The 26235-nt window shown below is 40.1% G+C and overlaps 1 protein-coding gene across 1 annotated transcript in view; it reads right to left on the reverse strand.

Annotated features, from left to right (window-relative positions):
* The window catches only part of col23a1a (collagen type XXIII alpha 1 chain a), a 117601-nt gene that overhangs the window by 72364 nt on the left and 19002 nt on the right, over positions 1 to 26235 (reverse strand). The window contains exons 3-4 of the mRNA XM_078411297.1: positions 19028 to 19072; positions 13532 to 13539 (exon numbers count right to left, since the gene is read on the reverse strand). Of these exons, the coding sequence (XP_078267423.1) occupies positions 13532 to 13539; positions 19028 to 19072 (53 nt within the window). The remainder of the gene's footprint in view (positions 1 to 13531; positions 13540 to 19027; positions 19073 to 26235) is intronic.

Consider the following 26235-nt stretch of genomic DNA (forward strand, 5'->3'; position numbering starts at 1 on the left):
GGGAGAAGACAAGAAAATGGGGTTGAGGAGGAAAAATAGATCAGCCATGATTGAATGGTGGAGCAGACGCAATGGGCTGAATGGCCTAATTATTCTGCTGTATCTTTTGATTTTTTTAAATGACATCCTATCATTATTAAATTGCTCCCATATTTCTAATTTTGTGCAATTTAAAAAATACAAATCAATAAGATATTTTAAAAATGCCTAAGAACAAAGCTTATTATTTATTAAAATATTTAAAATAACAATTGAATTCTGCCAGGCTTAAGCATAGCATAATAAGTATTGGTAAATAGCATTAGTAATTACATTGTTCATGGTTTTATTCACTTTATTTATGCATGGAAATCAACTTTACAATGACATAATTTTGCATTTCACTATAAGGTATTAAATTCTTAAAATTTACAATGGTAATTTGTAGGATTATATCAAAAACAATGAACGAAAATAACTAGGTCAGCTTTCAATTTAAATATACTGCTGTGGAACATTTTATGGATCAAAACAAATCTGGAAATTGTATACTGAAGGGCCGTGCTTGCACAGAAAATAGCCTGGAAATTCATGTAATGCCTCCCTGCTGGTACTATGTGCTCACATACAGAATACCAATGCAAATTCGGCTAAGGACAGGAATGCAATTTCCTGTTCCCACAGACTGAAAGTGTTGTGTGCTAACTTCTCCCATTTCAAATGAATGCTAAAGGCCATCCAAGTTCTCGATTATTTTGGAGATAGTCCCTTAATAGCCTCATACAGTGTTAAGTTTGTCTTACAGCCATAAATGTATAATTTATGGATATTACTTTCAGTACCAGTGTTATGAGGTGGCACTGAAGGTTTACTGTTGCACCCTCCAACAGGTCTCCTCACAGCACACTTTGTCAGCGAAGAGCACTATCTCCACAGTCGAGCTGTGACCAACGGTTTTAAGGAGGCCGGCAGCTACCTTGTCTCAATAGGACAGGAATGTCAGTGACAGTGAGGAGACCTTTCAGGCCTAGCTCATTTGTATTCAAAAAGGAGAAGGCAGAGAAAGGCAGGGAACCTGACTCTTAGAAGCACAGAAACATAGAAAAATAGATGCAGGAGTAAGCCATTCGGCCCTTTGAGTCAGCACCGCCATTCCATATGATCATGGTAGATCATCAAAATCAGTATTCCTGCTTTTTCCCCATATCCCTTGATTCCTTTAGCCCTAAGAACTAAATATAACTAACTATTTTGAGGCCAATCTCAATCTAAATCTAACTTTAGAGGTCAATCTCCTCCTCTAGTCTGTCAAATTACATTAGACGGTAAGTCACGAGAAACACAAAGTAGAACGATAATGGGGTCATGCAACTACCGAATCATTCCAGAGCACTGTAGATGCTCTTGCAATATAGCTTCCCTAAGCCTGCCTAGACCCCTTAGGTTTGGCAAAAACATAGCTCTCTGTAATATCAAAGCACAAAGTGCTGTCGGAACTCGGCAGGTGAGATAGTATCTGTGGCGGGAATGGACAGTTGACTTTTCAGGTCGGGTCCTGACCCAAACCGTTGGCCTGTCCATTCCCTCCAGGGCATGAAAATTACATCCCCACAACAAAGCCTGCCTCACTTCTACAATGACATAATTGCTTTGTTGTGGGATGTAATTTTCATGTCAAAATTTCCAATCTATACACAATCTAATAGGTAGGAAGGATTGGCTTTATCGGTGTGGCATTCGCTTCATGTTCCACCTCAGTAATATTTTATGTGTCAGAAATCTACCACACTGAGTCCACATAAAATAGTTCACCATTGACTATAAACTGTAAATTAAGCTAGTATACTCCCTTTCTGCATTTTCCTGTTATGAATTAACACAGTAAAATTAGTACCATAATAACTTTTTTCATAGAACTTTTAATTGGTTACTCTTGCCATTAAATGTAATTTGGTAAATTTTCCTTCTGAGGAATAATGTGTACTTCAAGAATGCAAAAATATATAACTAGGTTTCTTTTACTCAACCTATAAATGATTGCAACATTATGGCCCAAACTTGCGGAATCAAAGCGTTTTCAATGCTCACTATTATCAAAGTATACATTGAACAGCAGCTTATGTAGTTGGACATAAAAGATTCAGGAAATTGCTAGTCTTATTACCCCGCTTTTCCATATGTTGTACTATTGAGGCAGCTCTGTTGATGCACATTAAATGGTACAAAGCTACTGTAATTATATGATAGATGTCCACTAAATAATAAAGAAAATGTTAAGTTGTGTCAATTCCAGGGTAAGTACCTTTTTAACCACAATAATAGGTCAATTAGTCTAATCTGAAATGCAACTAATTCCTGCAGATTTTATCTCATTATTAGGGACCTTTAAAAAAAAGATATAATAATAATAAATTTAAGAAGCATTTTATTTTTGTCATCTCTCTTTATCCCTTAGAAATACTTTTCTGTCTATTATAGTTCATGTTCTGTAATGATTTACCATTGAATTAACTAACTTACATTTTCTGGTTTAGTCTTTTAATTCTTCTCAGTAAGAATTCTTCTGGTTAGTTAAATTGCTACTTGGTAGATTGATTGGCCTGTTCACTCACATGTCCTTGATATTCTATCGAAAGTGGTTCACTGACAAGGATATCTTACTAAATCATCTTCTGGTTCGAAAGACCTTCCTAAGTTTGTTTGTTGGAAAGGGCAAGAGTGTTGCATGAATACAAAATCCATTATTACATACAATAACAATAATTACATCCACTATTACATACAATTCTATTATTTGGAAATTAATGTTTAAAGAACAGAAACAGCAAAACTACAGAACTTAACAATGGTTCAATTCTTTTCAGTCTATAAATCTTTTCAAGAATCCAACCTAATCTGTTTCAAGATTCTCCAATTTCCTTTTCATTGACTAAGTATAACTACTGATTTAAAAGTTCTGATTAATTATTTTTCCTCAGTTCTTCAGTTAGGGGTGGCACAGTGGCACAGCTAGTAGAGCTGCTGCCTCAGCATCAGATCAGCAGCCTGCGTGTGTGGGGCAGACCAGCAAACAGCGCAGCACATCATTTACGACTGCGCTGTCCTCCGTCCCCCTGGTGGAGGGGTAGACCTCACGGCCCTCGACAACAGCACATTGCACTGGATACAGCACCTGAAGGGCGTTACATAACTTCTACTGCCTCAAACGTAAGAAGAAGAAGAAGAAGCATCAGATACCTGGGTTCGATCCTAATCTCAGGTGCTGTCTGTGTGGAATTTGCACATTCTCCCTGTGACTGCATGGGTTTCCTCTGGCTTCTCTGGTTTTCTCCCACATCCCACCACCCAATGATGTGCGAGTTTTTAGGTTAATTGCCCGCAGCATGTAGGGAGTAGATGTGAATGTGGGAAAACGTAGAACAAGTGTGAATGGCTGATCGATGGTCAGTGAGGACTCTGTGGGCCAAAGGGCCTGTTTCCATGTAGTAACTCTAAACTAAAGTAAGTTCAGTTGTTACCTCTACAAATGAGGACTTCACTGATGAATGAGGTGGTGGCTGGCAGAATTAAATGAATGGTTTTGAATTTATAAAACGATTAAAATAGAAAAATCAGCTCAATTTTTCCCCCTGACATTTAAATCAATATTCAAACAGAGCCATCCAAAGAGTTCTTAGGGAAAGCAATGTACTTTATCAGTGGCTTTCCAATTCTCCCAATTGCTGCAATTGAATACTAATTCAATAAAACAAAATGTAGGAAGAGAGAAAATAGCAGTCTTTAATAGTGAAAAAAAGTACAAACTGGGATACTACAAAATGGGATTAAAAAAGGTGAGTTGGATAGGTCATTAAACCACTTCAATAATTGAAGAGGTATTTGAACATTCTCACAGTAACTGCGGTAATTACCAATAAGTGGTGGGTGAACCTTAGGTCAATGAAAATCTAACGCAGCCCTTTCTTTCAAAGTACTTCTTCCATAAATTTCTTTGGCCTTTTTTCTTTACATATCAGTTTTCTTCACAACATAGGAACCTAAGCCCCCCCCCCCCCCCCCTCCATTCCTCTTGTACCACTTGAGAGATGCTAATTATGGGAAGGCTCCACTGCAATCAGCGACAACTTTACAATGACCTGAGAACTGTCTGACCTTGGAATGCCATGCTAAAGAGTGGAGAATCAACACCCACAACCTCTAAAATATTTCTCCTGGGCCCTTTGCTTCCCTGGCCAATTTGAACTTATTGCCCTATTTCTGAGTCCATTATTTTTCTATGTAAAAGGTAGGAATACTTTTAACAAAATGTATTCCCTTGGAATTTTCTTTTCCTTTCAAGGGAGTAATGCTATATTCCACATGGTTAACAGGATAACAGGAATAGAAGCTGGGGAACATTAGGTGCTGTGTGCAACACTTGGAAGTCAGAGACTTCTCAGGCTCTGCAATTGATGACGCCAGCTTTTGAACTAATTTCAGAAGAGAATGACAAATCAGCCCATCTTAATTTAAAAAACCAACAATAATTCATGCATTGCTCCCATATTGTTGCACTCAATTGCTTCCTAAATGATTACAAAGTTATTTTTCCGCTATTCTGTAAATAAATTATGACTATACACTTAAACACACTGTGGACATCAAACCTAAAATTAACATGCGTCTTCAAGCATTCCTCTGGAAGTTTGTATTAAAGTAATATTCTGAATGATCTATTTAGACACTATTGTCAATGACAATGTCATATATAAGATCACTTCTCTGATAATTCCATGTTTATAGGCATGTTTTTTCACACTCAAACCCTTGAATTTTGAAATCACGGCAATGCCAACACATGAAAGCAAAGATAATGACGATGGGTGCACATGACTTGGTGAACATTTTGAAAAGGGGAACAGAGTGCACAGAGTAGTATGACGAAGATCAACCAAGAATAATAATAATAATAATAATAATAATAAACATTTATTTTATATAGCGCTTTTCCAGATGCTCAAAGACGCTTTACAATACAGTCAAGACATAAAAACAAACAAACGAACTGTCCTGACGGAGAATATGTTGAATTGTTGAATCTAGAGACGTGGAGGACCATTTCAACTGTGAAAAAGGGCAGATTTGAACAGCATTTCAAAGGGGAAAGTGGTGTTTTTACTAATGATATGGATATTACCTGCTACCAACTCTGCCATATGCTAGGGAGAGTAGAGCCAATGGCAAGGCAACAGTACTTGTGATGGAGACTATGACATTGGCTTCAACTTTCACAGTGAATGGCTGAAAAAAATTCATGCCCATCCCGGATGGATGTTTGATCCTAACGATCCTGACTATATATATATAGAGGGAGTAAAAAGTCAAAAGAAATTGTGGTGAAGATGGCGTTGTAGGTATACATTAGAAAATATATGTCCTTTGTGCGAGATCACTAAAGCACAGCATCTTAATGTGAAACAGAAGGGCATAAACTTTGACTATCTCAGCCTTTGTATGTATCTGTGATTCTATAAACTATAGAATTCTATCATTTATAAAATCATAATTCTATAAACTCACTGATGAGCACAATGTAAACAACGGTGATAGAACTGGATAAGGACAATGATCGTATTCTTAATGCCATTTCCAAGATACTGGGCATGTTCAGAACTGTGTAATGTCTTTGAATAGAAATATCCAGTGCACTTAAAAGGGAAATGGAACAACATAACAGTAAGATAAACAAATCATAATAACACTATAAAGGAGGCCCTTCAGTAAATCTGACAACAGAGGTAAAAGTGCGTACAATTGGAGCGATGAAATTGGAAGCAGGTGAGTAGTTTAGTTTAGAGATACAGCACGGAAACAGGCACTTCGGCCCACTGAGTCCACACCAACCAGCGATCCCCGCACATTAACACTACCCTACACACACTAGGAACATTTATACCAATTAACTTACAAACCCATACATCTTTGGAATGTGGGAGGGAACAGAAGATCTCGGAGAAAACCCACACAGGTCATGGGGAGAATGTACAAACTCCGTACAGACAAGCACCCATAGTCAGGATCAAATCCGGGTCTCTGGCGCTGTAAGACATTAGCTCTACACCGTGCTATCCTATCCAGCTCTATTCAACAAGACAACATGGAGGAGGATGCCTTACTCAGGAACATCAACAATTGCAGAGTGGTCAGGAAGGGATAGATTGCAACAGGTCTCTATTCGTGACTTTGAACAAGGCTGTTTTGTTCTGTGATACATGCAAAAATCTGATTGGAGGCATTTAATCCAATAGTTCTGGGAGTGATGCATGTGGGAGGATATGGAAAATGAGCTAAGGTTTTGGCGAGGATAGGAAGGATAAGTGGTTTTCATAAATGTACGCGTTAACGGATGGTTTTCAAGGGGAGCAGTAATGATAGAGGCTTTGAAGTAGGATTGGGCATTTAATAGAAGGACAAAGTAGAAATGACAGTTATCCCTCACCAGTCATTCTGTGCTCACCAGAGTAGTTTAAATTCTAAACATAAATAAAAATCATATCAATTCACTATTCATAATTAGCCAGTTATTTTTCCTGCCATTCTGCCACAAATAAACAACTAATTTATGGACCAATTATTTTAAACTTTTTCAGTCAAAGCAATTGAGTGTTACTCAGTTCTGCAATAATTATGATAGCCTCATGATAGCTTGTGGCTATCATTACTGGAATGTTGACAGTAACAAAGCAAAGTGATAAAGATAAATGGTTAGAATTGGATCAAGTGGAGACACATTTTTGTCCACTGTATGATCCAACTTCGGTGAAAAATAGCAGTTTTGGAAAATGAGGACTTCACGAGAGATGCACAGACTGATTTGTTCTGGGTTCTCCACATATCTAATATATTGATCATACTTTCCAGAAGCCACTTGAATAATTTTCAACTACGCATGCATGAACTGCAATGTTTGCAATGTCTGCCAGGCCTGCTTCTGCAGGACTTAGTGAGGGATTGCCTACAGAGATCTCGGGTTCACATTGGGAATCTGATTCAGGTAGGCTCCTTTAAGGGTGGCTCTTTCAGTAGCCCTACCAACTGATCACGAAAACCCCGATTTCCCTTATCCCTCCCAATTGGTGATCATAAATTTAATCAACCTCCAAACAACTCCCCCCCCCCCACCCCCCAAACAACTCCCCAACTATAAATCTTACCAATCCTCTTCCATCCTGAGCCATTAGCCTTTGCCCTGACACTTCTACCCATCAGTTAGGACCGATCCACCCTTGTTTATGAACCCCTGCCCTCCCTTTTTCACGCATGCTCATCGCCTAGAGACCCTTTGGACCTCTTCCCCAATCGGGGTTCATCTAATTTCCTTCCTGCTCTATGCAATGGTGATGCATCCAAAGGAAAGGCCTTAAGTGTGCAGGACTGATTCTTTGGAGTCCTGGGTCACACATGCTACAGAACTACCAGTGCAGTGCTCTAAAATGTTTGCCAGTCTGGAACAAGCTGCTGACTAATCTTTTTAGGGGCATTAACCAAATTTTCTTTAGGTCAAATTTTGGTCAATGTTTTCTTTTGCATAATTTAGATATAAATGGAAACCAGCAATAACTGAGCGACTATATATCAATATATGGATGTTCTTTCTCAAGTCCAGCTGAAATGCAGAACCAAAACAAAGGCTAATATTATCTTTATCTTCATTTTGCTGTTGTCAAGTTGCACATTCAAAATCTCCCAAATTGAATGCATTATGTGCAACTGTACAAATAACATAAATTAACTTCCAATCCGCAAAGCAGTCCCAAATCAATCTAACAATTGGGACCCAAGCACTGAATCTATTTTTCTTAATTTTGAGTTATAAATTTCAACTTTTAATTCATCTCGTTTTCCATGTACATTACACAAGACAAATTAGTCTTGACTTTCCTATTAGGTGTGCTGGCTTGTATTGCATAATTCATCCAAATTTGGTTAAACTATGCAAAAACAAACCTGATTTTTAAATACAAAATTTGTCCTCATTATCCCATTATTTCTGGTTCAAGTCCATAGTTCCCTGAAAGTGGCAGCATGAGTAGATGGGATGGTGAAGAAGACATAAAGTTCTTCAGTTTGAAGAAGGGTCTCGACCCGAAACGTCACCCATTCCTTCTCCCCTGAGATGCTGCCTGACCTGCTGAGTTACTCCAGCATTTTGTGAATAATTACCTTCGATTTGTACCAGCGTCTGCAGTTATTTTCTTACAAGTCATAAAGTTTGCTTAACTTCATAGATCAGGGCATGGAATATAAACGTTGGGGCATTTCATTGCAAATTTACAAATTCCTGGTTAGACTGTACTTGGAGTATTTTGTGTATTTTGGGTTGTCACACCAAAGAAAGGATGTGGTTGTGTTGGAAAGAGAGTACAGGAAATTCACCAGGATATTGCTTGGACACTTACCACTCCATTACCAGACTGCACTTTGGTAAATCTGATCACCTGGCTGTGCTTCTACTCCCTGCTTACAAGAAACTGAAATGGGAGAATCCTGTGCAGAAAGTGGTGCTGTGCTGGTCCAAGGAAACAGATGAGATCCTTTGTGACTGTTTTGAGTCGGTGGACTGGTTCAAATTCAACGATTTTGCGGCTAACTTAGATGAATATGCCACTACTGTCACAGACTTCATCAGCAGGCGTGTAGAGGTTTATATACCAAAGATGATGATATGTGTGATCCCCAACCAGAAACCATGGATGAAATGTGAGGTCCACTCCCAGGCGAAGTCCAAGTCTGTAGCATTCAAGTTAAACTATCGTGAGCAGTGTAAGAAATCTATTTACATCCTTTGCAGTGCCGTTAAAGATGCCAAGTGAGAATTCTGAACCAAGCCGGAGTAGATACCCATAGATTGTGGCAAGGTAGGCATGCTATAATGGGTTTTAATGTGAAGTTCGGCAGTATTGCTGGTAACAGTTTGTTGTAAACATTAAAGGAAACCACCCAATTCAAGAGTAGTTGCATTTGAGTGCTCAGTCGCAAGACCTCAAAGTAAATGATCAAGGAGCCACTGGCATTTTATAGTCACACAGTTTACTCATTCGCAAAGTCCTTCAATCTTTTAAGCTATGTTTTGCGTCCAAATTCTAGGTGTACATGTGAGTAAATGCTGAGGACTCAGGCCTTGTGTTGTGCACATAAATTTATTAATTGATTTATTCTATATATACAAAGTCCTCATGCTGACTTACTATCGATGGATCTGCACAGTCATGAGATTGGCTGAGTACCACGAGGAGTGTTGGTAGATAAAGAGCCTTCCTCCGGAACCGTCTCCTGTGGTGCCCAGTGAATTCTGTTTGTCACAACACGGAGTGTGCTGCTGGAGTCAGGTTGAAACTTGAGAAGACTCATTCAGGAACTTGGTTAGGTTGGAAGTTGGAGCTGAGCCTGGAGTGCTAGTATGTTCGGCTTGTTTTGACAAGCTGACATTTACAAACTGAACCTTCGAAGTTATATCCATGGAGGAGTTGACCGCTATATGTCATCGCAGTCTTAATGTCATTGCCAGCAGCCTTAGTGGAATCCAGAGGCTTTGGTTTATTATCCATGGCAAGTTCTTGCCTCTCTCCCCCCCATGAATGATGAGGATTTAGTATATTTAAGAAAATGATTAAAACAAAACTAAATATTTCCAAATTCACTGATAACTGTCAAAGTCATAACTACAGAGAAACTAATGTACATCCCTGGACATGTTATCAGATAGGGACATTTTTACGAATAATGTCTTTAACACAGGCTACCTTCTTGTTTTCTTTGTTAACACTAATACATGTGAACCATATGTATCATAATAGGTGCAGAAATGTCATTATAAATGGCTGTGAGTATTGTTACTTTTTCAAATTGGCTACAGGAGTTTATGCTTAAGGATTTTTCAGACAGACAGAACAAAACAATTACATATGAGAAAGACAGCTCCAGGCATAAATAAAACAGATTAGAACTAGGCAATTGGTCCAATAAACCTGTGATGGTAAACTGCATCAGTGATGACAGGAATTCTGCCAAAGATGATTTACATTGCACTAAAAGTCTTGCGTGCAAAGTTTGAGTTGACAGTTTTATCGCTGCATCAATAGGTGCGCTCTTCAGGCTCACTGAAATCTGGAAAAGCACAGCTGGGATAAAGAGAGTATTAACCTTAAAGGAACTCAGATGTACCGCATACAAGGGGAGCATCCGTTACCACTGGCACAGCAATGATCTTTAAAATTTCAAAAGGATTCAGTAAATCCCAATTAACCTTATGCCTCACCTTAGAATCAGTTCACTAGTTTGAAGGAAGTCCACATAGTTGTTGGCATTCCAAACACTGGGCAGTGAGCAAGAACAGGAGAAAAATAAAATCAGAAAATTGCATGCTGGAAATCTAAAATAAAAACCCAAGATCGCTGGAAACACTTAGCAGGTCAAACAGCATCTGTGGAAAGAGAAACAGTTCATGTTTCTGGTTTGAGGCGCTCTGTCAGAACTGGAAAATAAGAGGGAAAACAAGTCAGCCTGCGGTAGCAAAGAAGGTAGGGGAGGGATAGGTTGACAAAGTTTATATCTCTGGTCGGGTGAGAAAAGTAACACCACTCACAGCCATTTCTAATGAGATTTCTGTTACCCATTATGATACATATGGTTCACATGCAATGAGTTAATGCAGCAGTTAGAGTAACAATCAGAATCAGATTCAGGTTAGTTTATTGTCATATACACCAGAGTGCAATGAAATTCCTTGTTCATATGAAGTTCACAGAGTGAACATGATACATGGTAATGAAAGATACCATAAATACAACACCAAATACAAAACTGCAGAAAGTCTCAAAGATTGTAGCACAATCTGAAGCAGTGCAAAAACAAACTGAAGTGCAATGACAGAGTAACTGAATGAGGTAGAGTGAAGAGAAAAGAGTACACAGCAGCACTGCAGGCAAGGGGTTGTGAAAAAAAGAACAGGGGTCTGATAGCTCTGGGGACCAAACTGTTTTAAAGTCTGGACATCTCAAGCTTTTAAGCTCCAGATCTTCTCCCGGAAGGCAGAAGAGTGAAAAGGCAATGGCCAGGGAGATAGGCATCCTTCCAGTCTTCCTGATGCAATCTATCATGAAGATGGACTGGATGGAAGGAAGTGACCAGCCTGTAATGGACTGGGCTCTGTGTAGACTACACTCTGTGTAGGTTCAGGCGGTCACAAGCTGAGCAGTTGCCATACCAGGCTGAGATCCGTCCTGTCTGAATACTTTCTACAGCACATCTGTAGAAGTTCTAGAGAATCCTCATGGACATGCCAATTTTTCTCAGATGTTTAGTTTAGTTTACTTTCAAGATACAGAGTGGAAACAGGCCCTTCAGCCCACTGAGCCCGCGCTGACCAGCGATCCCCACACATAAACACTTATCCTACACACCAGGGACAATTTACATTATACTGAAGCCAATTAACCTACAAACCTGTACGTCTTAGGAGTGTGGGAGGAAACTGAAGATCTTGGGAAAAAAAACCACGGGGAGAACATACAAACTTCGTAACAGACAAGCACCCGCAGTCAGGATCGAACCTGGGTCTCTGGCGCTGTAAGGCAGCAACTCTACCATGCTGCCTGTCCTTGAAAGTAAATATGGTGATGTGCTTTCTTGATCTCGCCATCTGTGTGAAGAAACTAGGTTAGGTCGCTGGTGATATGGACATCTCTGAACTGTCGATTATCTTTACTGCAGCTCCACTGATGAGGACAAGGCTGTGCTCCCTTCCCCTCCCCCCACCTCCCCGCTTCCTCAGATCATCAACCAACTCTTTTGTCTTGCTGACATTATGAGATACGATATTGATCTGACACCATGACACAAGGTTCCCAGTCTCTTTACTGTATTCAGTCCCATCATTGTTGTCGATCCAGCTGACAACAGTGTTATCATTGGCAAACTTAAAAGATCAAGTAGGTGTTGTCCTTCAACCACACAGTGCAGAGTGCACAAGGGGAGTAGAGTGGGGACTGAGCACACAATCTTTATGAACATCAGTGTTGAGGGTCAGGACGGAGGAAATGTTACCCGATTATGGTTCTTTCTATGTACAGTGTGGTACTAATAACAAGGATGTGGGATATGCCCAGCAGTCTAGACGAAGCTAATTAAAAAAGAAAAAGTGAGCTAAACGACGACAAGCAAAATGGCCGTTCTCATATGACAGTAAGAAAGACTGAATTGTCTAATGTTGGGGAATTCGATATCAAGTCCAGAAGGCTGCGACATGCCCACACAAAAGTTGAGGTGCTATTTCTCCAGTTTGCATAGGCCACAAACATAGGTCAGAGTGGGAGTGGACGGTGTATTAAAGTGGGAGGCAAATGGGAACTCAGGATTTCTTCTGCAGAATACACACCTGTAGGTGGCACAGTGGCACGGCTGGTAGAGCTGCCACCTCACAGAGCTAGAGACCCTGGGTCTGGCCCTCACCTCAAGTGTTGTGTGGAGTTTTCACGTTCTCCCTGTGACCACATAGGTTTCCTCTGGGTGTTCCCGTTTCATCCCACATCCCAAAGAAGTACGTTATTTGATCTCTGTAAAATTGCACCTAGTGTGTAGGGAGTGGATGAGAAAGTGAGATTACATAGAACTAGTGTTAAATGGTCAACATGGACAATGTGGGCTGAACTAAACTCCTCTGCAAAGTGACTGCCCAATCGGAGTTGGATTTCTCCAATGCAGAGGAGATCGACAATGTGAAAACCAAATGCACTACATTAGATTGGAAGAAGTGGCAGTGAATTGTTGCTTCATCTGGAAGGATTGTTTGCATACCTGGATGATGAAAGGGAAGAAAAGATAGAATTGACAGATTCAAACCTACAGCACTCTTACTAGGAGATTACATTCTGTATTTGGGGAGTAAGGAGACATCTGTAGGCTCAGACTTGGGCTTCCTGCAGACTAAACAGGAAGCATGGCAGAAGGAAAAGAACAGTAACACTCTAAAAGGTTGTATACATTCAGGAATCCAGCTAGTAAATGTAAAGTTATTAACTGCAGATTTTCATTAGAACATCCAGGGAATATTTTGACAATGTGATAATGTATGATGACTGATGGCAAATCACCAGACTAGGTTATTTTTTTTTCTGATACGTATTTTCATTGAAATTTGACATTCGCAGGTTAACTGGAAAAATATCAAATATAACCCAGACATCAAAAGTTCAAATGTCATACATCAAACCTCCGATTATCTGGCAAACTCAGGACTTTGTGGGGTAGCGGACTGGCAGATATTATTTCTATTTGTATCTCAGCGCACTTTTAATTCACAGCTTGTAGATGTTATGCAGTTATTATAAGAATTTTTCCAGTAAACCAGGTAAGTTTAAAGGGAGCAGGTGAATTTGGGTGTTGTGAGTGAAAACAGAGTGCAGGAACCAGGGGCCCAGCAGGTGGGAAGGGTGTGCAAGAACCGGGATCACAGTGAGTCAGAACATGGGCAGAGGTTACCTCCACATGCCAAAACATCAGGATTTTCAAATACAGTGTATTCTCAACCTTCTGGTGTTGGCGCTAAACAGCCTAAAGCCACACTGCCCTTATGTGCAAATGGAAATAAACTAAAAATGTCTTTTCACACTTGCTTCGCATAACACTTCAAATTAAATACACTGTTTGAGCTTATTTTCATAACAATAAATTTCTTGCAGTTGTTTGAGAATTCCAAGTTCTTGAATACCAGAAAATAAAAACTTTATTCTAATTGAGTTTTTCTGTAATAAGAATTTATTTTGCAGAATTAACCTGTGTGGTCCTTGTTATCATGCTCCCCTTTGTAAGGTGATGTAACTTCTCCTGTCTTCTAAGGATCCTCTTATTGGTTATCACATGCCTTGCTTACTAATGATGTTACTCACAACAGCCTCTTTGATGCGTCAATGCAAAAATGACTTCACCCAAGGATTCGGCCACAGCACAGTTTACACATTCTCAGGGATAATCATAAAACTGTTGCTGATATTAATTGTAATAGCTTGAAAACATGCATGAAATTTCATCTTCTTATGCTGTTGAATGATGTTGGTGTTGTTGTTCATCCTTCGGGTTCGAAGAAGACCATGACTTCACTTTCAGTTGGAGGATTGGTGACTGTGGGTCCAGAAGTGACTGGTGAGGCCAATCCGGGCCCGGAAGGCACGCCCACACGTCGGACACAAGTGGATGGCTTCTGCAGTGGAAGTGGAGGTAGCCCGGGCCTTTGCGCGCGGTGCGTTTCCTCTGGGCCTCTGCAGTGCGTCTGTTCTCTGCTGCACGGGCTCCTGTGGTGAGCTTGCTACGCCAGGTTGGACGGTCCAGAGCAAGAGACTCCCAAGTGCTGAGGTCGATGTACAAGTCTTTGAGGGAAACTTTGAGGCAGTCCTTAAACCGTTTCTTCTGTCCTCCTACTGAGCGCTTGCCCTAACACAGTTCTGCATACAGAAGCTGTTTTGGCAATCGACTCTTGGGCATTCTGACGACATGGCCTGCCCATCTGGCTTGGGCTTTCCGTAGGAGGGTGTGGATGCTGGGGATTCCGGCCCATTCCAAGACCTCTGTGTCGGGAATTTTGTCCTGCCACCTGATGTGAAGGAGTCTGCGTAGGCAGCTCAAGTGAAAGTGGTTGAGCTGTTTGGCATGTCTGCTCTAGACAGTCCAGGTCTCACTGGCATAGAGAAGAGTGGTGAGTACCACTGCACGGTAGGCCTTCAGCTTGGTGGTAAGGCTGAGTCCTCACCGCTCCCAAACATTCCCACGGAGCCGCCCAAAGGCAGCGCTGGCCTTGGCAATCCTGTTGTTGACCTCAGCGTCAATGTTCACCACTCGCGAGAGTGTACTACCCAGATAGGTAAAGCTGTCGACTGCCTGTAGATTCTGCCTCTTCACCGTGATGTGTGGTTCCTGGTAGGGCTTTCCAGGCGCGGGCTGGTACATAACTTCAGACTTTTTGGTGCTAATGGAGAGACCAAAGTTGTCACAGGCCTGTGAGAAGCAGTCCATTTCATGCTGCATCTTCTGCTCTGTGCTGGCGTTGAGGGCGCAGTCATCAGCAAACAAAAAATCTCTGATGATGGTCTCCTTCACCTTTGTAATAGCTTGCAGGCGCCTGAGGTTGAACAGCCTGCTGTCAGTCCTGTACCTGATGTGTATTCCATCCTGGCAGTCATGGTAGGCATCAGTCAGCATGGCAGAGAAGACCACGCTGAAGAGTGTAGGGGCAAGAACACAACCTTGCTTCAGGCCGTTTGTCACTGGAAAGGCTTCCGACTCGTCTCCATCATCTAGCGCTTTCACCATCATGCCGTCATGGAACTGCCGGCCAATCGTGATGAACTTGCTGGGACAGCCAAACTTCTGCATTATCTTCCACAAGCCATCTCTGCTGACAGTGTCGAAGGCCTTTGTCAGATCGACGAAGGTCACGAACAGGTCGCTGTGCTGCTCTTGGCATTTTTCCTGGAGTTGGCGTGCAGCAAATATCATGTCGACAGTTCCACGTCCAGCACGGAAACCGCACTGGCTTTCTGGAAGGAGACCCTGCTCAAGGTGTTGAATGAGACGGTTGAGCAGGATGCGAGCCAAGATCTTCCCAGCTATGGACAGGAGGGAGATGCCTCGATGATTGTCGCAAGACTGGCGGTTGCCTTTCCTTTTGTAGATGTGGACTATGCTGGCATCTTTCCGCTGTTGTGGGACCTTCCCTAAAGCTTTAGGTTACCTGTACTTTCATTTGATTTGATTGTGCTAACCTCCTGCTTTGGCAACTGGCCTTGAAGCAAAACAATACAGTCGCTGACGTGGCATTGCACAGCTTGTCTGAATAGCTTCAATGGATTGTCCTTAAAGCCTTTTAAAATCAAGTGAAGGAAGGCTGAATTTGCGCAGTATGGTCTTGTAATGTAACTTTTCAAGCTTGGCATAATTTCAGCGAATCTGTAATAGATCTTCTCTGAAGCCAATGGTGAGAAAAGCATCTTCTCACCAATGGTTAATGCTGGCTGCAGGTTATGTTCACCTCCATGCTACATGAGGTACAAGTGAATGCAACCAGCAGCCAACATGCGGCAGCAGGTGCATTGCAACAGTCCTTGCTACCATTACTGATGAACTTACTGATAGCAACTATGAAGTACTTCTCTACATACTTCTACCTGCAACGTCGTTGTCACAAATGCTCAGGTCTGGACCTTCCTGCCTGGCAACATTTTGCATGCATCAATGCTACAACTATAGACATGGAAAATAGGTGCAGGAGTAGGAAATTTGGCCCTTTGAGTCAGCACCGCCATTCAATATGATCATGGTTGATCATCCAAAATCAATACCCCGTTCCTGCTTTTTCCCCCATATCCCTTGATTCTGTTAACTATGTGGGATGCCTGAGTTGGAACACACCACACTCTCTCTCTGAAGTGTGAAATCATTGAGAGTACTCTTATTTAATCCAATGGATCTGTCAATCACTATGTTGCTGTAGACCATTATAGCTTTGTGTCTGATTGTAGAAATGTTCTTCTTCTCTTTCTGGATATCTCTATCCAGTCGATTTGTTGATTTGATTTTTTTTTCTTGTCGAGGCCAAAGAATGTTAAAGTGTACACATCATGACAGGCTTCTGCATATCAAAGTCGTAAGTTGTGTTGTCATACATAATTCGTAACTTCAGGAAGCAGATGCCAAACCATTCACGAAATGAAAAGGTTGACTGCAGGGCATATAAAACACAACAATCTCAGATATCTGTATCTTGCTCAGGCCAAAGCTGGCAACGTTCAAAGTATTAGATGAAATGTATAGGAAGGAATTGCAGATGCTGGTTTAAACCGAAGATAGGCACAAAATGCTGGGGTAACTAAGCGGGAAAGGCAGCATATCTGGAGAGAAAGAATGGGTGACGTTTCGGGTCATGACTGTCAGTTTTCCATCTGAAGAAGGGTCTTGACCCGAAATGTCATCAATTCCTTCTCTCCAGAGATGCTGCCTGTTCCGCTGAATTACTCTGGCATTTTATGTCTATCAAAGTTCAAAGTACTCTGTACAATGAATGAGTACATTCTCATATACACATTTGCTGATTTTAAAGAGAATCCCCATAACAGCCTGTACTATAAAAACAGAATCTGGTCCTCTTATTCACAGTCACAAACAGGGCCTCAGGGCTGTCAGTAGTCATGCAGTTGATGATAATAACCCCAAAGTTGATAAAGTCAATTCTTCTTGCTCACTAAGATCTTTTGCTTGGCTGTGAGGGGGTGCGAAGAACATCTCACCAAATAGCACCGGTCTTGTGTGCACAATACGCAAAATGTCTGAAGGGTCCCGACCCGAAACGTTGACTGTCCATTCCCACCACAATGCTGCCTGATCCGCTGAGTTACCCCAGCACTTTGTTTCTTGCTGAAAATTCCAGCATCTGACTTTCTTGTATCTACAAAACATGTCATACTTGTTCCTGAGAAATCATCACTAGGCTGTGGTAAAAGGACAAAAATCTCAAACTCTTAAGGGGTTGGACAGGCTAGATGCGGGAAGATTGTTCCCGATGTTGGGGAAGTCCAGAACAAGGGGTCACAGCTTAAGGATAAGGGGGAAGTCTTTTAGGACCGAGATGAGAAAGTTTTTTTTCACACAGAGAGTGGTGAATCTGTGGAATTCTCTGCCACAGAAGGTAGTTGAGGCCAGTTCATTGGCTATATTTAAGAGGGAGTTAGATGTGGCCCTTGTGGCTAAAGGGATCAGGGGGTATGGAGAGAAGGCAGGTACGGGATACTGAGTTGGATGATCAGCCATGATCCTATTGAATGGCGGTGCAGGCTCGAAGGGCCGAATGGCCTAATCCTGCACCTATTTTCTATGTTTTCTATGTTTTCTTTACTTTCAATTGTTGAAACTGCTCAAGGAGTGACTTTGGCTACAGAAATGTACTTTTGTCATTTTAGCTTACTTAGTTGTGTGCTGCAAATACACCGATCAGCCAAAACATTATGACCACTGACAGGCAAAGTGAATAACATTGATTATCTTGTTACAATGGCACCTGCAAAGGGGTGGGATATATTAGGTAGCAAGTGAACAGTCAGTTCTTGAAGTTGATGTGTTGGATGCAGGAGAAATGGGCAGGAGTAAAGGCCTGAGCGACTTTGACAAGTGCCAAATTGTTATGGCCAGATGACTGGGTCAGAGCATCTCTGAAACGGCAAGGCTTGTGGGGTGCTCCCGGTCAGCAGTGGTGAGTACCTCCCGACAGTTGTTCGAGGTAACGATGGCAATGAAAGCTATCCCGTCTGGTCCGAACCGACAGAAGGTCTACTGTGGCACAAGTCACAGAAAATTTAAATGGTGGTCACGGGAGGAATGTGTCACAATACACAGTGCATCGCACCCTGCTGCGTATGGGGCTGCACACGGAGGAGCAACAGCATTTTAGGCGGGTGGTCATGTTTTGGCTCATCCGGTCACAATGTTTTGGCTGATCGATGTATACAACCAGGCAGACAAGAACCTGTAGTATGCAATTGGTCCTTATTACGATAGAAGGCTAAATGCTCAGTGGATTGGTTCTAAAAAGGGGTCAATCTAAAATATGGAGCAGTGTAGGAAGAAACCACAGATGATGATTTATACCGAAGATAGACACAAAGTGCTGGAGTAACTCAACGGGCCAGGCAACAACTCTGGAGAAAAAGGATGGGTGACGTTTTGGGTCAGAACCCGTCTTTAGACTGAAAGTCTTCGCGTCGAAACCCGTCTTTAGACTTTTAGTCTCCCATCCTTTTTCTTCAAAGATGCTGCCTGACATGCTGAGTTACTCCAGCACTTTGTGTCTATCTTTGATATATGGAGCATATGCCTGCATTAAACAGAAACACCTGCATGTTTCTAGGACTAACTGCAGAATTGGGTTCAAAGTTGTTTTCATCCGAGAATGGCAACAAGTCATTTAGTTCACCACATGGTACGTGGCCACTGCCAAGGAAAATAGTCATTCAAATACAAAACTTACCAGTGGCTCCTCTTCTTCCTGTTTTCCCTCGTTTTCCCGGAGGACCTAAGGGTAAAAATTGAAGAGAATCAACTTATTTGTTCGTTGTTGGATCTAAGAAATGTTTTCTTTCATTCCATTATAGAACCCTGTGGCATTTCTTCCCTCAGCACTGAAACATTACAACTGGTGTTACATACCATCTGGCTTCTGCAGACTCCAGTTCTGTTAATTGCATATTCCTGGGAATTTTGGTTAAAGTTTATTATTACAAATTAGTTTGGTCAAAGGATGGAGAATTGTTTGTAAACTTAAAAGATATTGAAAATATTACTAAGCTGCTGGTGCTAACAGATGAATCTCACAAAGGCAATATTGAATTTGCTCAAACATCCAGCAATGCAACCAATTGAATTCCTTAGGACTGCTTCAGTTCCATCGCAATTCTGGCAAGTTAATATTAGAAATATAACATCGGGTCCAAAAAGATTTCTGGACAATGTAAATGAACAATAAAGAACATTTCTGCCGTTGAAACTCCACTTGATTACCAGCTGCAGTAATTTCTTCAAAAGTAACAAATTACTCATAATTTAGTTTTGCTTTAACTTCTTTTAATCAATCATTGGTGTCCTTTGTTTAATGATTGTGTGCAGAAATCTATTCTCAACCCAACGACGATTGAACTCATTTGCCAACATATGGTGTTCATCTAAACCCTATTATTGAACACCTATGCAAATTATATAACCCAAACAATAACAAGTTCCCAGCAGGATGATGTAAATTCAGATTCCACATGGACTGAAGTTTGTTGGCTGAATTATTTTGCCACACTAGCAGTTTGCAAAGCTGCTTACTGGAAGTAATTTTTCATCTCATTGGTAATGAATGAAGTCAATTTTCCACTGGGAAAAGAGAAAAACAAAACAGGCCAAGGCTTACAAATGGCAAGTAAAGGCTGCCCAAAGTCAGCACCTTGTCTCATTTTATGAAAATCTTATGTGATGGTGAGGATTTTTCTTTGTACTGAATTCTTCTTTGGTTATTTTGCTTCTTTCCATTTCTGTGGTTATTTTGCTTCTTTCCATTTCACGCTGTAATTTCTTGAACTGTCTTATGGAATTTGGTACATTAAATGGTTCTCACTCTTTGTTTATTGATCAGGTGCATTTTATTGCAAATTCCATTTTCAAAAGTTCTCGTTTGCAGGCATTATTAAATTGTGGTGTTATGCTGCTGTCTAAAATCATAATCATTATTTGTGTTTTCATTTAATTTCAATAATGGGCACTACATTATAACTGTTTTAATGGGATGGGGGATGCAATAGACAAGGGAGAGGGTTCTCTGTATCTTGTAAATATTGTTTTGTTCTGTTGCATTGATTCCAATGGGTAGGAATTACTACCAATTGTGGTGGTCTCATTATAACCCAACATTATGCTGCAAATGAACCTATATAAGGAACTCTGAAAACTAAACATACAACAATTTGTGGAACATTTTCTACTAAATTGTTTTTACATATATATTGTCCCAGCAATTTAATTTGTTTATTTGATAGGTAGGAAGATACTAACATGGAAAAGATGATGGCTGAGATATTTGGATAAATAGTGTCTTACCCTGGTTACTTGTCTGAAAATCAATTACATCTGGAGGTGACCACAAATATGACTATTAGCAGACTCAATTGTTATGGAGGAGAGGATATGTTTAAGGTTGGGGATGGGTTACCAATCAAAAATTCTGTTTTAAGCAGGTTGGCCTCAATAGAAATTGCATGTCTTCACAATGAAGTGAATTGAAAGAACATAGAACAGTACAGGACAGGAACAAGATCTTTGGCTCACTACATCTGTTCTGCCCAACCAATTGTTCAAGCGCTTTTGATTGCAACATGCGCCTTAATTTAGTTCAACAAAGAAACTGATAAGTTATTAAAGAACCTTTAGTAACAACGGGAACCTAACATGTCCACGGGTCATCTAGTCTCCTTTAAACTTTGAACCTCTCACCTTAAAGCGATGCTCTCCAGTCTGTGATGTTTCTATCCTGGGAAAAAGGTTCGACCGTCTGTCCTATTTATGCCTCTCATTATTTCATTTACATCTATCGGGTCTCCACTCAATTTCAGCATTTTGGAGAAAACAATCTGTCTTTTCAACCTCTACTTGTTGCTAATACCCCTAATCCAGGCATCCTTCTGGTTAACTTCTTCCCCACCCTTTCCAAAGCCTTCGCATCCCTCCTGTAATGGGGTAAGCCAAAAAAGCATGTAATACTCCAAATGTGGCCTAACCAAAGTCCTGTAAAGCCATGTCATGACTTCTTGACTCTTATAGTCTTATACCATGTGCCTTCTATGACAGTGGTAAAGAAGGCATATGGCATGTTTGCCTTCAATGCTATCAATATAAATTGGGAATATCTCGGTGATTCAGCAATTGCAGTGCTTGATTCCGACATGATTGTTAATGAAAATTAATTGAATATTTTTCTACATATGCTTTGAATTGAAATTACTTGCCTAAGAACTCGCCAATCTCCACAATTTTGATTATGGTTTGATATATTAAGTCAATATGAAAAGTAATTACAATTTCCTCATTTTTTAATCAATGCATTAAGTTACAGATGAATAAAACCTAATTGAATGGTGAAATAACTGAGGGTTTAATTAGCTTTTATTCCTAGTGCGAAATAATGCCAAATGTTACACAAAGAAACAGAAAAATACTTCTAAAGTAACTGACCAATTTATGAATTCTGTTTAAGTACTCATCTGTTCATATCTAAAGGGGTTGATTTTAATTTCTTGCAAATGCTTGGCTCCATGACAATGACTCTCTGTTCATATTAAACCACACGATAAAAATAATGTTACAAATGATGAAACAATCAAAACATTATTTTATTCCCAATTTTACTTGGAGTTATAACAACTGATGATTAGGGAATGCTAGATTTCACTCATTAGTATACATTTCGAAGTGTCATTTTCAAGTGTATGTTGCTCTGCTCAGAATGCCCTCTCATTACAAGGCATAGCAAACCACTGGGATGTTACAAGTACGACCATATAGAAAGCAAAATATACTGTAGGTATACTGTAGGTAACCCCAGTTACACAAGGGTTCCTTTCCTATCTGTAGACCAATTTCTCTATAAGTGAAAAATAGTCATAGTCTATAGTAAAGCATATTGTATTGCACCATATAAAAAAATATTGCTTAACCTTAATTTTGCTATAATTAGTTAAGTTTAATCTAGAGATACAGCATAGAAATGGGCCCAATGAGTCCACACTGGCCACTGATCACACATTCACACTAGTTCTATGATATTCCATTTTTGCATGCACAACCTCCATACTAGGGGCAATTTGCACAGGCCAATTAATCCACAAATCCTCATGTTTTTGGGATGTGGGAGGAAACTGGAGCACCCAGAAGAAACCCATAAGGTCACAGGGAGAACATACAAACTCCACACAGACAGCTCCCGAGGTCAGGATCAAACCCAGGTCTCCAATGATGTGAGGCAGCAGCTCTACCAAGTGGTCCCTGTGCTACCCTTCAATTTCATTGAATAATCACCCTAACACTACCCATAATTAAACTGATGGAATACATACAGTATTCAGTAATTAATAAACATCTTGAAACATTTTATTATTACTAGCTCTAAAAATGCTTTAGAAATAAGAATATTTACTAATATCAGAGCTCGTCAATGATTACCCTGTACCAATGATAACAACCATATTGACATTTCCAAATGCCCATCAAAGGGAATTCTCCATCTCCTTCAGAAAATGCTCCAAACAAATAAAGGTCCACCAAAATAAATAACTCTCTTCAAAATCTATATACTACTAAAACTCAGATCTTGTATATATATTTTTTTTGGGTTTGACCTGAATTATTTGATATGTTCGCGCGTAACAGCGATTGCGGCAAACCGGTGAACAGTAGCGTGACGGTTTTCGCACCGCCTTAATCGCCAACCTCCCAAACGACCGGCCGTGATATTTTCATTTCCTTTGGTCGCGTGTTTTTTAAGTTACAGAGGTTTTAAAGCGCTGCCCCCCCCCCCTTTTCAGGGGGGCGCTGCGGTGCAGATTTAGCCTTCAGCTTGAGCCTTCAGCTTGTGACGGCTACATTGTTTCAAAAGGTTTCCAGATCACTGCTTGTTTTAAAGTAGTTTTTTTTGTTATTGCAAGTCACTTGACATACACAGATCAGGAGGACGGGCCCAACAGGCACACTTGGAGAGTGCTGATTGTTTTAAAGTAGTCTTTTTTGTTATTGCAAGTTACTTGACATACACAGATCAGGAGGACGGGCCCAACGGGCACACTTGGAGAGTAAGAGTGGGGCTGGGGGAGGAGAGAATGGGGGGTGTGGGGACGGGCCCAACGGGCCCGCTTTGCTAGTAGAAATTAAAATTGTACACAGTGGGTCTAGTAACTACAACATTATAAAACAGGATCTTAAGAAAATAGAAGCATAGGAAAAGGCTAAATGAACAGAGTGGATGTGAACCACCACTTTTTGTCTTGAAATAGTACTTGCAAACAAAAATAAATGCAAGGGGTCCGATGTGCATTTCAGTCATTACTCTTGCTTACCCTTAATTTTGTTTGTAAAATAAAACCGAACAGTATATTTATACTCTTTACCTGTCTGGGAATAACCGATTAATTTCATAAGGCAAAAGTATTGATTTTAACTAAAGTCAAATTTTCATCATTCTCAAAGATTGGCGTGAATAAAAGTCACAAAAATCATAACTAATATTAAACCCAGCATGCCTCAAGTCTGCAGATTTATTTTCCATACACATGTCTGGAAGTCAAATTGTTCTCTTGCTGGAGGCTCAATCTTGATCTCATTAGTTGCTCATGACATACCATGATTCAGCAGAAGGCAATTTTTAAAACCGCACTGCTGAGTATTTTATTACATGATTTGCATGCTTTAGAAAATGTTGCATTTAACGGGAAACTTATGTTAAATTGTGTTCTGTCCCTACATCTTAAAATGCTTGATTAAAATCAGCAACTTGATCCCTTGGAAAATGAATAGTAATAAGAATTTAAATATCTTGAATCATTTATCTGCTGTAGTTAATTTGCTTTCCATCACAATAATGTAAGTTAAATTGGTTATCTTTTCTTAGTATGTATTAAAACATAATAGACAGGTTTTTATCATTTTCCTCCTTGGCTTTATATTGGTTGCTAATAAATGAGCATCTATAACTTTTTGAAGAGTTGTTATGGCATTAGTAGCCATTATTAAATGATTTACTTTAAATAGTTATTTTTCAGGAATAATATGATAAAATTTGGGGAAATTACATCCTCCTTTGAGATGGGATGGAAACTTTCATTCAATTTCACTCTTACAGAATATTCGAAAAGAGTATTGGGCCTAGGATATGAAGCTGGAAATGCACATTTGTGGTCCCAGTTTTAACTGAGCTGCTGTGTAGCAGGATTGTCTAACAGAAGCAGCCAGCCATACTTTCCACTGAGTTTCAGGGTATGTTGAAGAAACGCGCAGTCTCTGTTTTGGCCACGTGCATTTGGTGAGGCTGCAACAGCATCACCTTCCCCTCTTGTCTCTCTCGATGACAGTACATCCCATTGTTGAAAAAGATCTTTTTCTTAATGTGCAGAAAATTGTTTAAGAAGGCACTGCTGAAATAAGTCTACTTGTTGAGTTTTTGGATAAAAATTCAGACTCCCTGGATGTTTTGGCAAAATGCATTGATAATTATATTTAGTTGGACTTTTCCCACATTCTGCATCATTCTTGGAAAGCAGACAATAATTTACAAAAAACTCCCAGCATTCTACATCCATGATAAATATGCAAGGTGGAAAAGAATAGCCAGAATCTATTATCTATCTATATCCATTAAGGAAGCCAGGTTAATCAAGCAGCTCAAGACAAAAGCAGGATCCCTCAAATAAGCACAATTTTGTAGACGATGCATTGGGACCAATTTTGGGGCAGGTCAGACCCGCACAAACCAATAGGTTGCAATCTACAGAACTGGGACCAGCCTTCTTGCACAAGTGATGATGTTGGCAATACTATTGTGGAGGGTTTAAATTAAAAGTTGGGAGGAGGTAGGGATCAAATATGGTATTAGGAAAAATAATACAGAAATTACTTCTGCCACCATCACCCTCCCCCGACACCCTACTCCTCTTCACTCCTTCTTACGTTCATTTCCCATTCCCGAGTCCCACATTTTCCTTTTATCCCACCCCGCTCCCCCCTCTGTGAAACCTCACACAGAGCAACATAAAAGCTATGAAATGTAGAAAGTTAGAGGGACAACAAAAAGGGATGTGAAGTCATGAAATGCAGTGATGGAAACACCTAGCATATTGAAAAACTATGTAGGATAGAAAAAAACTGAGTAAAATATTGCAGATGGATAACCAACCATGAAATTGGCCAGTTCTGACTAGCGCTAATATTGTTTTTTTTAAACTCTCTTTTGTGTTTATTATGTTATCTATGAGTACTGTGTTTACAGACCTGTTATGCTGCTGCAAGTAAGAGTTTCATTGTGTAGGAAGGAACTGCAGATGTTGGTTTACACCGAAGATGGACACAAAATGCTGGAATAACTCAGGGGGACAGACAGCATCTGGAGAAATGGAATAGGTGATGTTTTGGGTCAAGACTCTTCTTTAGACTTCAAGAATTTTATTGTTCCATTTTTGGTATATATAACATATAACACTGTGGACTCGACCTTTAAACATGATAAATTATGTTGGTGAGGGAGTCGAGTTTAGCCTTCCTTGCTGATTCTCCTCCTGCTCACTCTTACTGGAGGCTCAGCCAGCAAAGCCAACCTTCACTGCTTCAGTAACTTCATCTACCATGCATAACAACTGAAGGAAGCGTGTATAATATATGCATATATTATAGACAGTATGAGTAACAGCAAAAAGTTTGCAGACATTTAAAGCAATCAAACAAATTCAACTAAAATATTGAATACAAGTATATTCTATCAAATTTTAATGACAGATATAAATTTGAAGAAACATTTATTTAATATTGATTTCTTTCATTTTTATTGGACTATACTTTTCATTTGCAGCAAATTCAGTACAAGCCCTCAGCAACAGTTAAGTTGAGTTACAACTCCTTTCTGTTCCTGTACTAGTATTTTGTTCATGGTGCTTGTAATAT

This window comes from Rhinoraja longicauda, chromosome 14 (genome assembly GCF_053455715.1).
Source record: "Rhinoraja longicauda isolate Sanriku21f chromosome 14, sRhiLon1.1, whole genome shotgun sequence".
Lineage (NCBI taxonomy): Eukaryota > Metazoa > Chordata > Chondrichthyes > Rajiformes > Arhynchobatidae > Rhinoraja > Rhinoraja longicauda.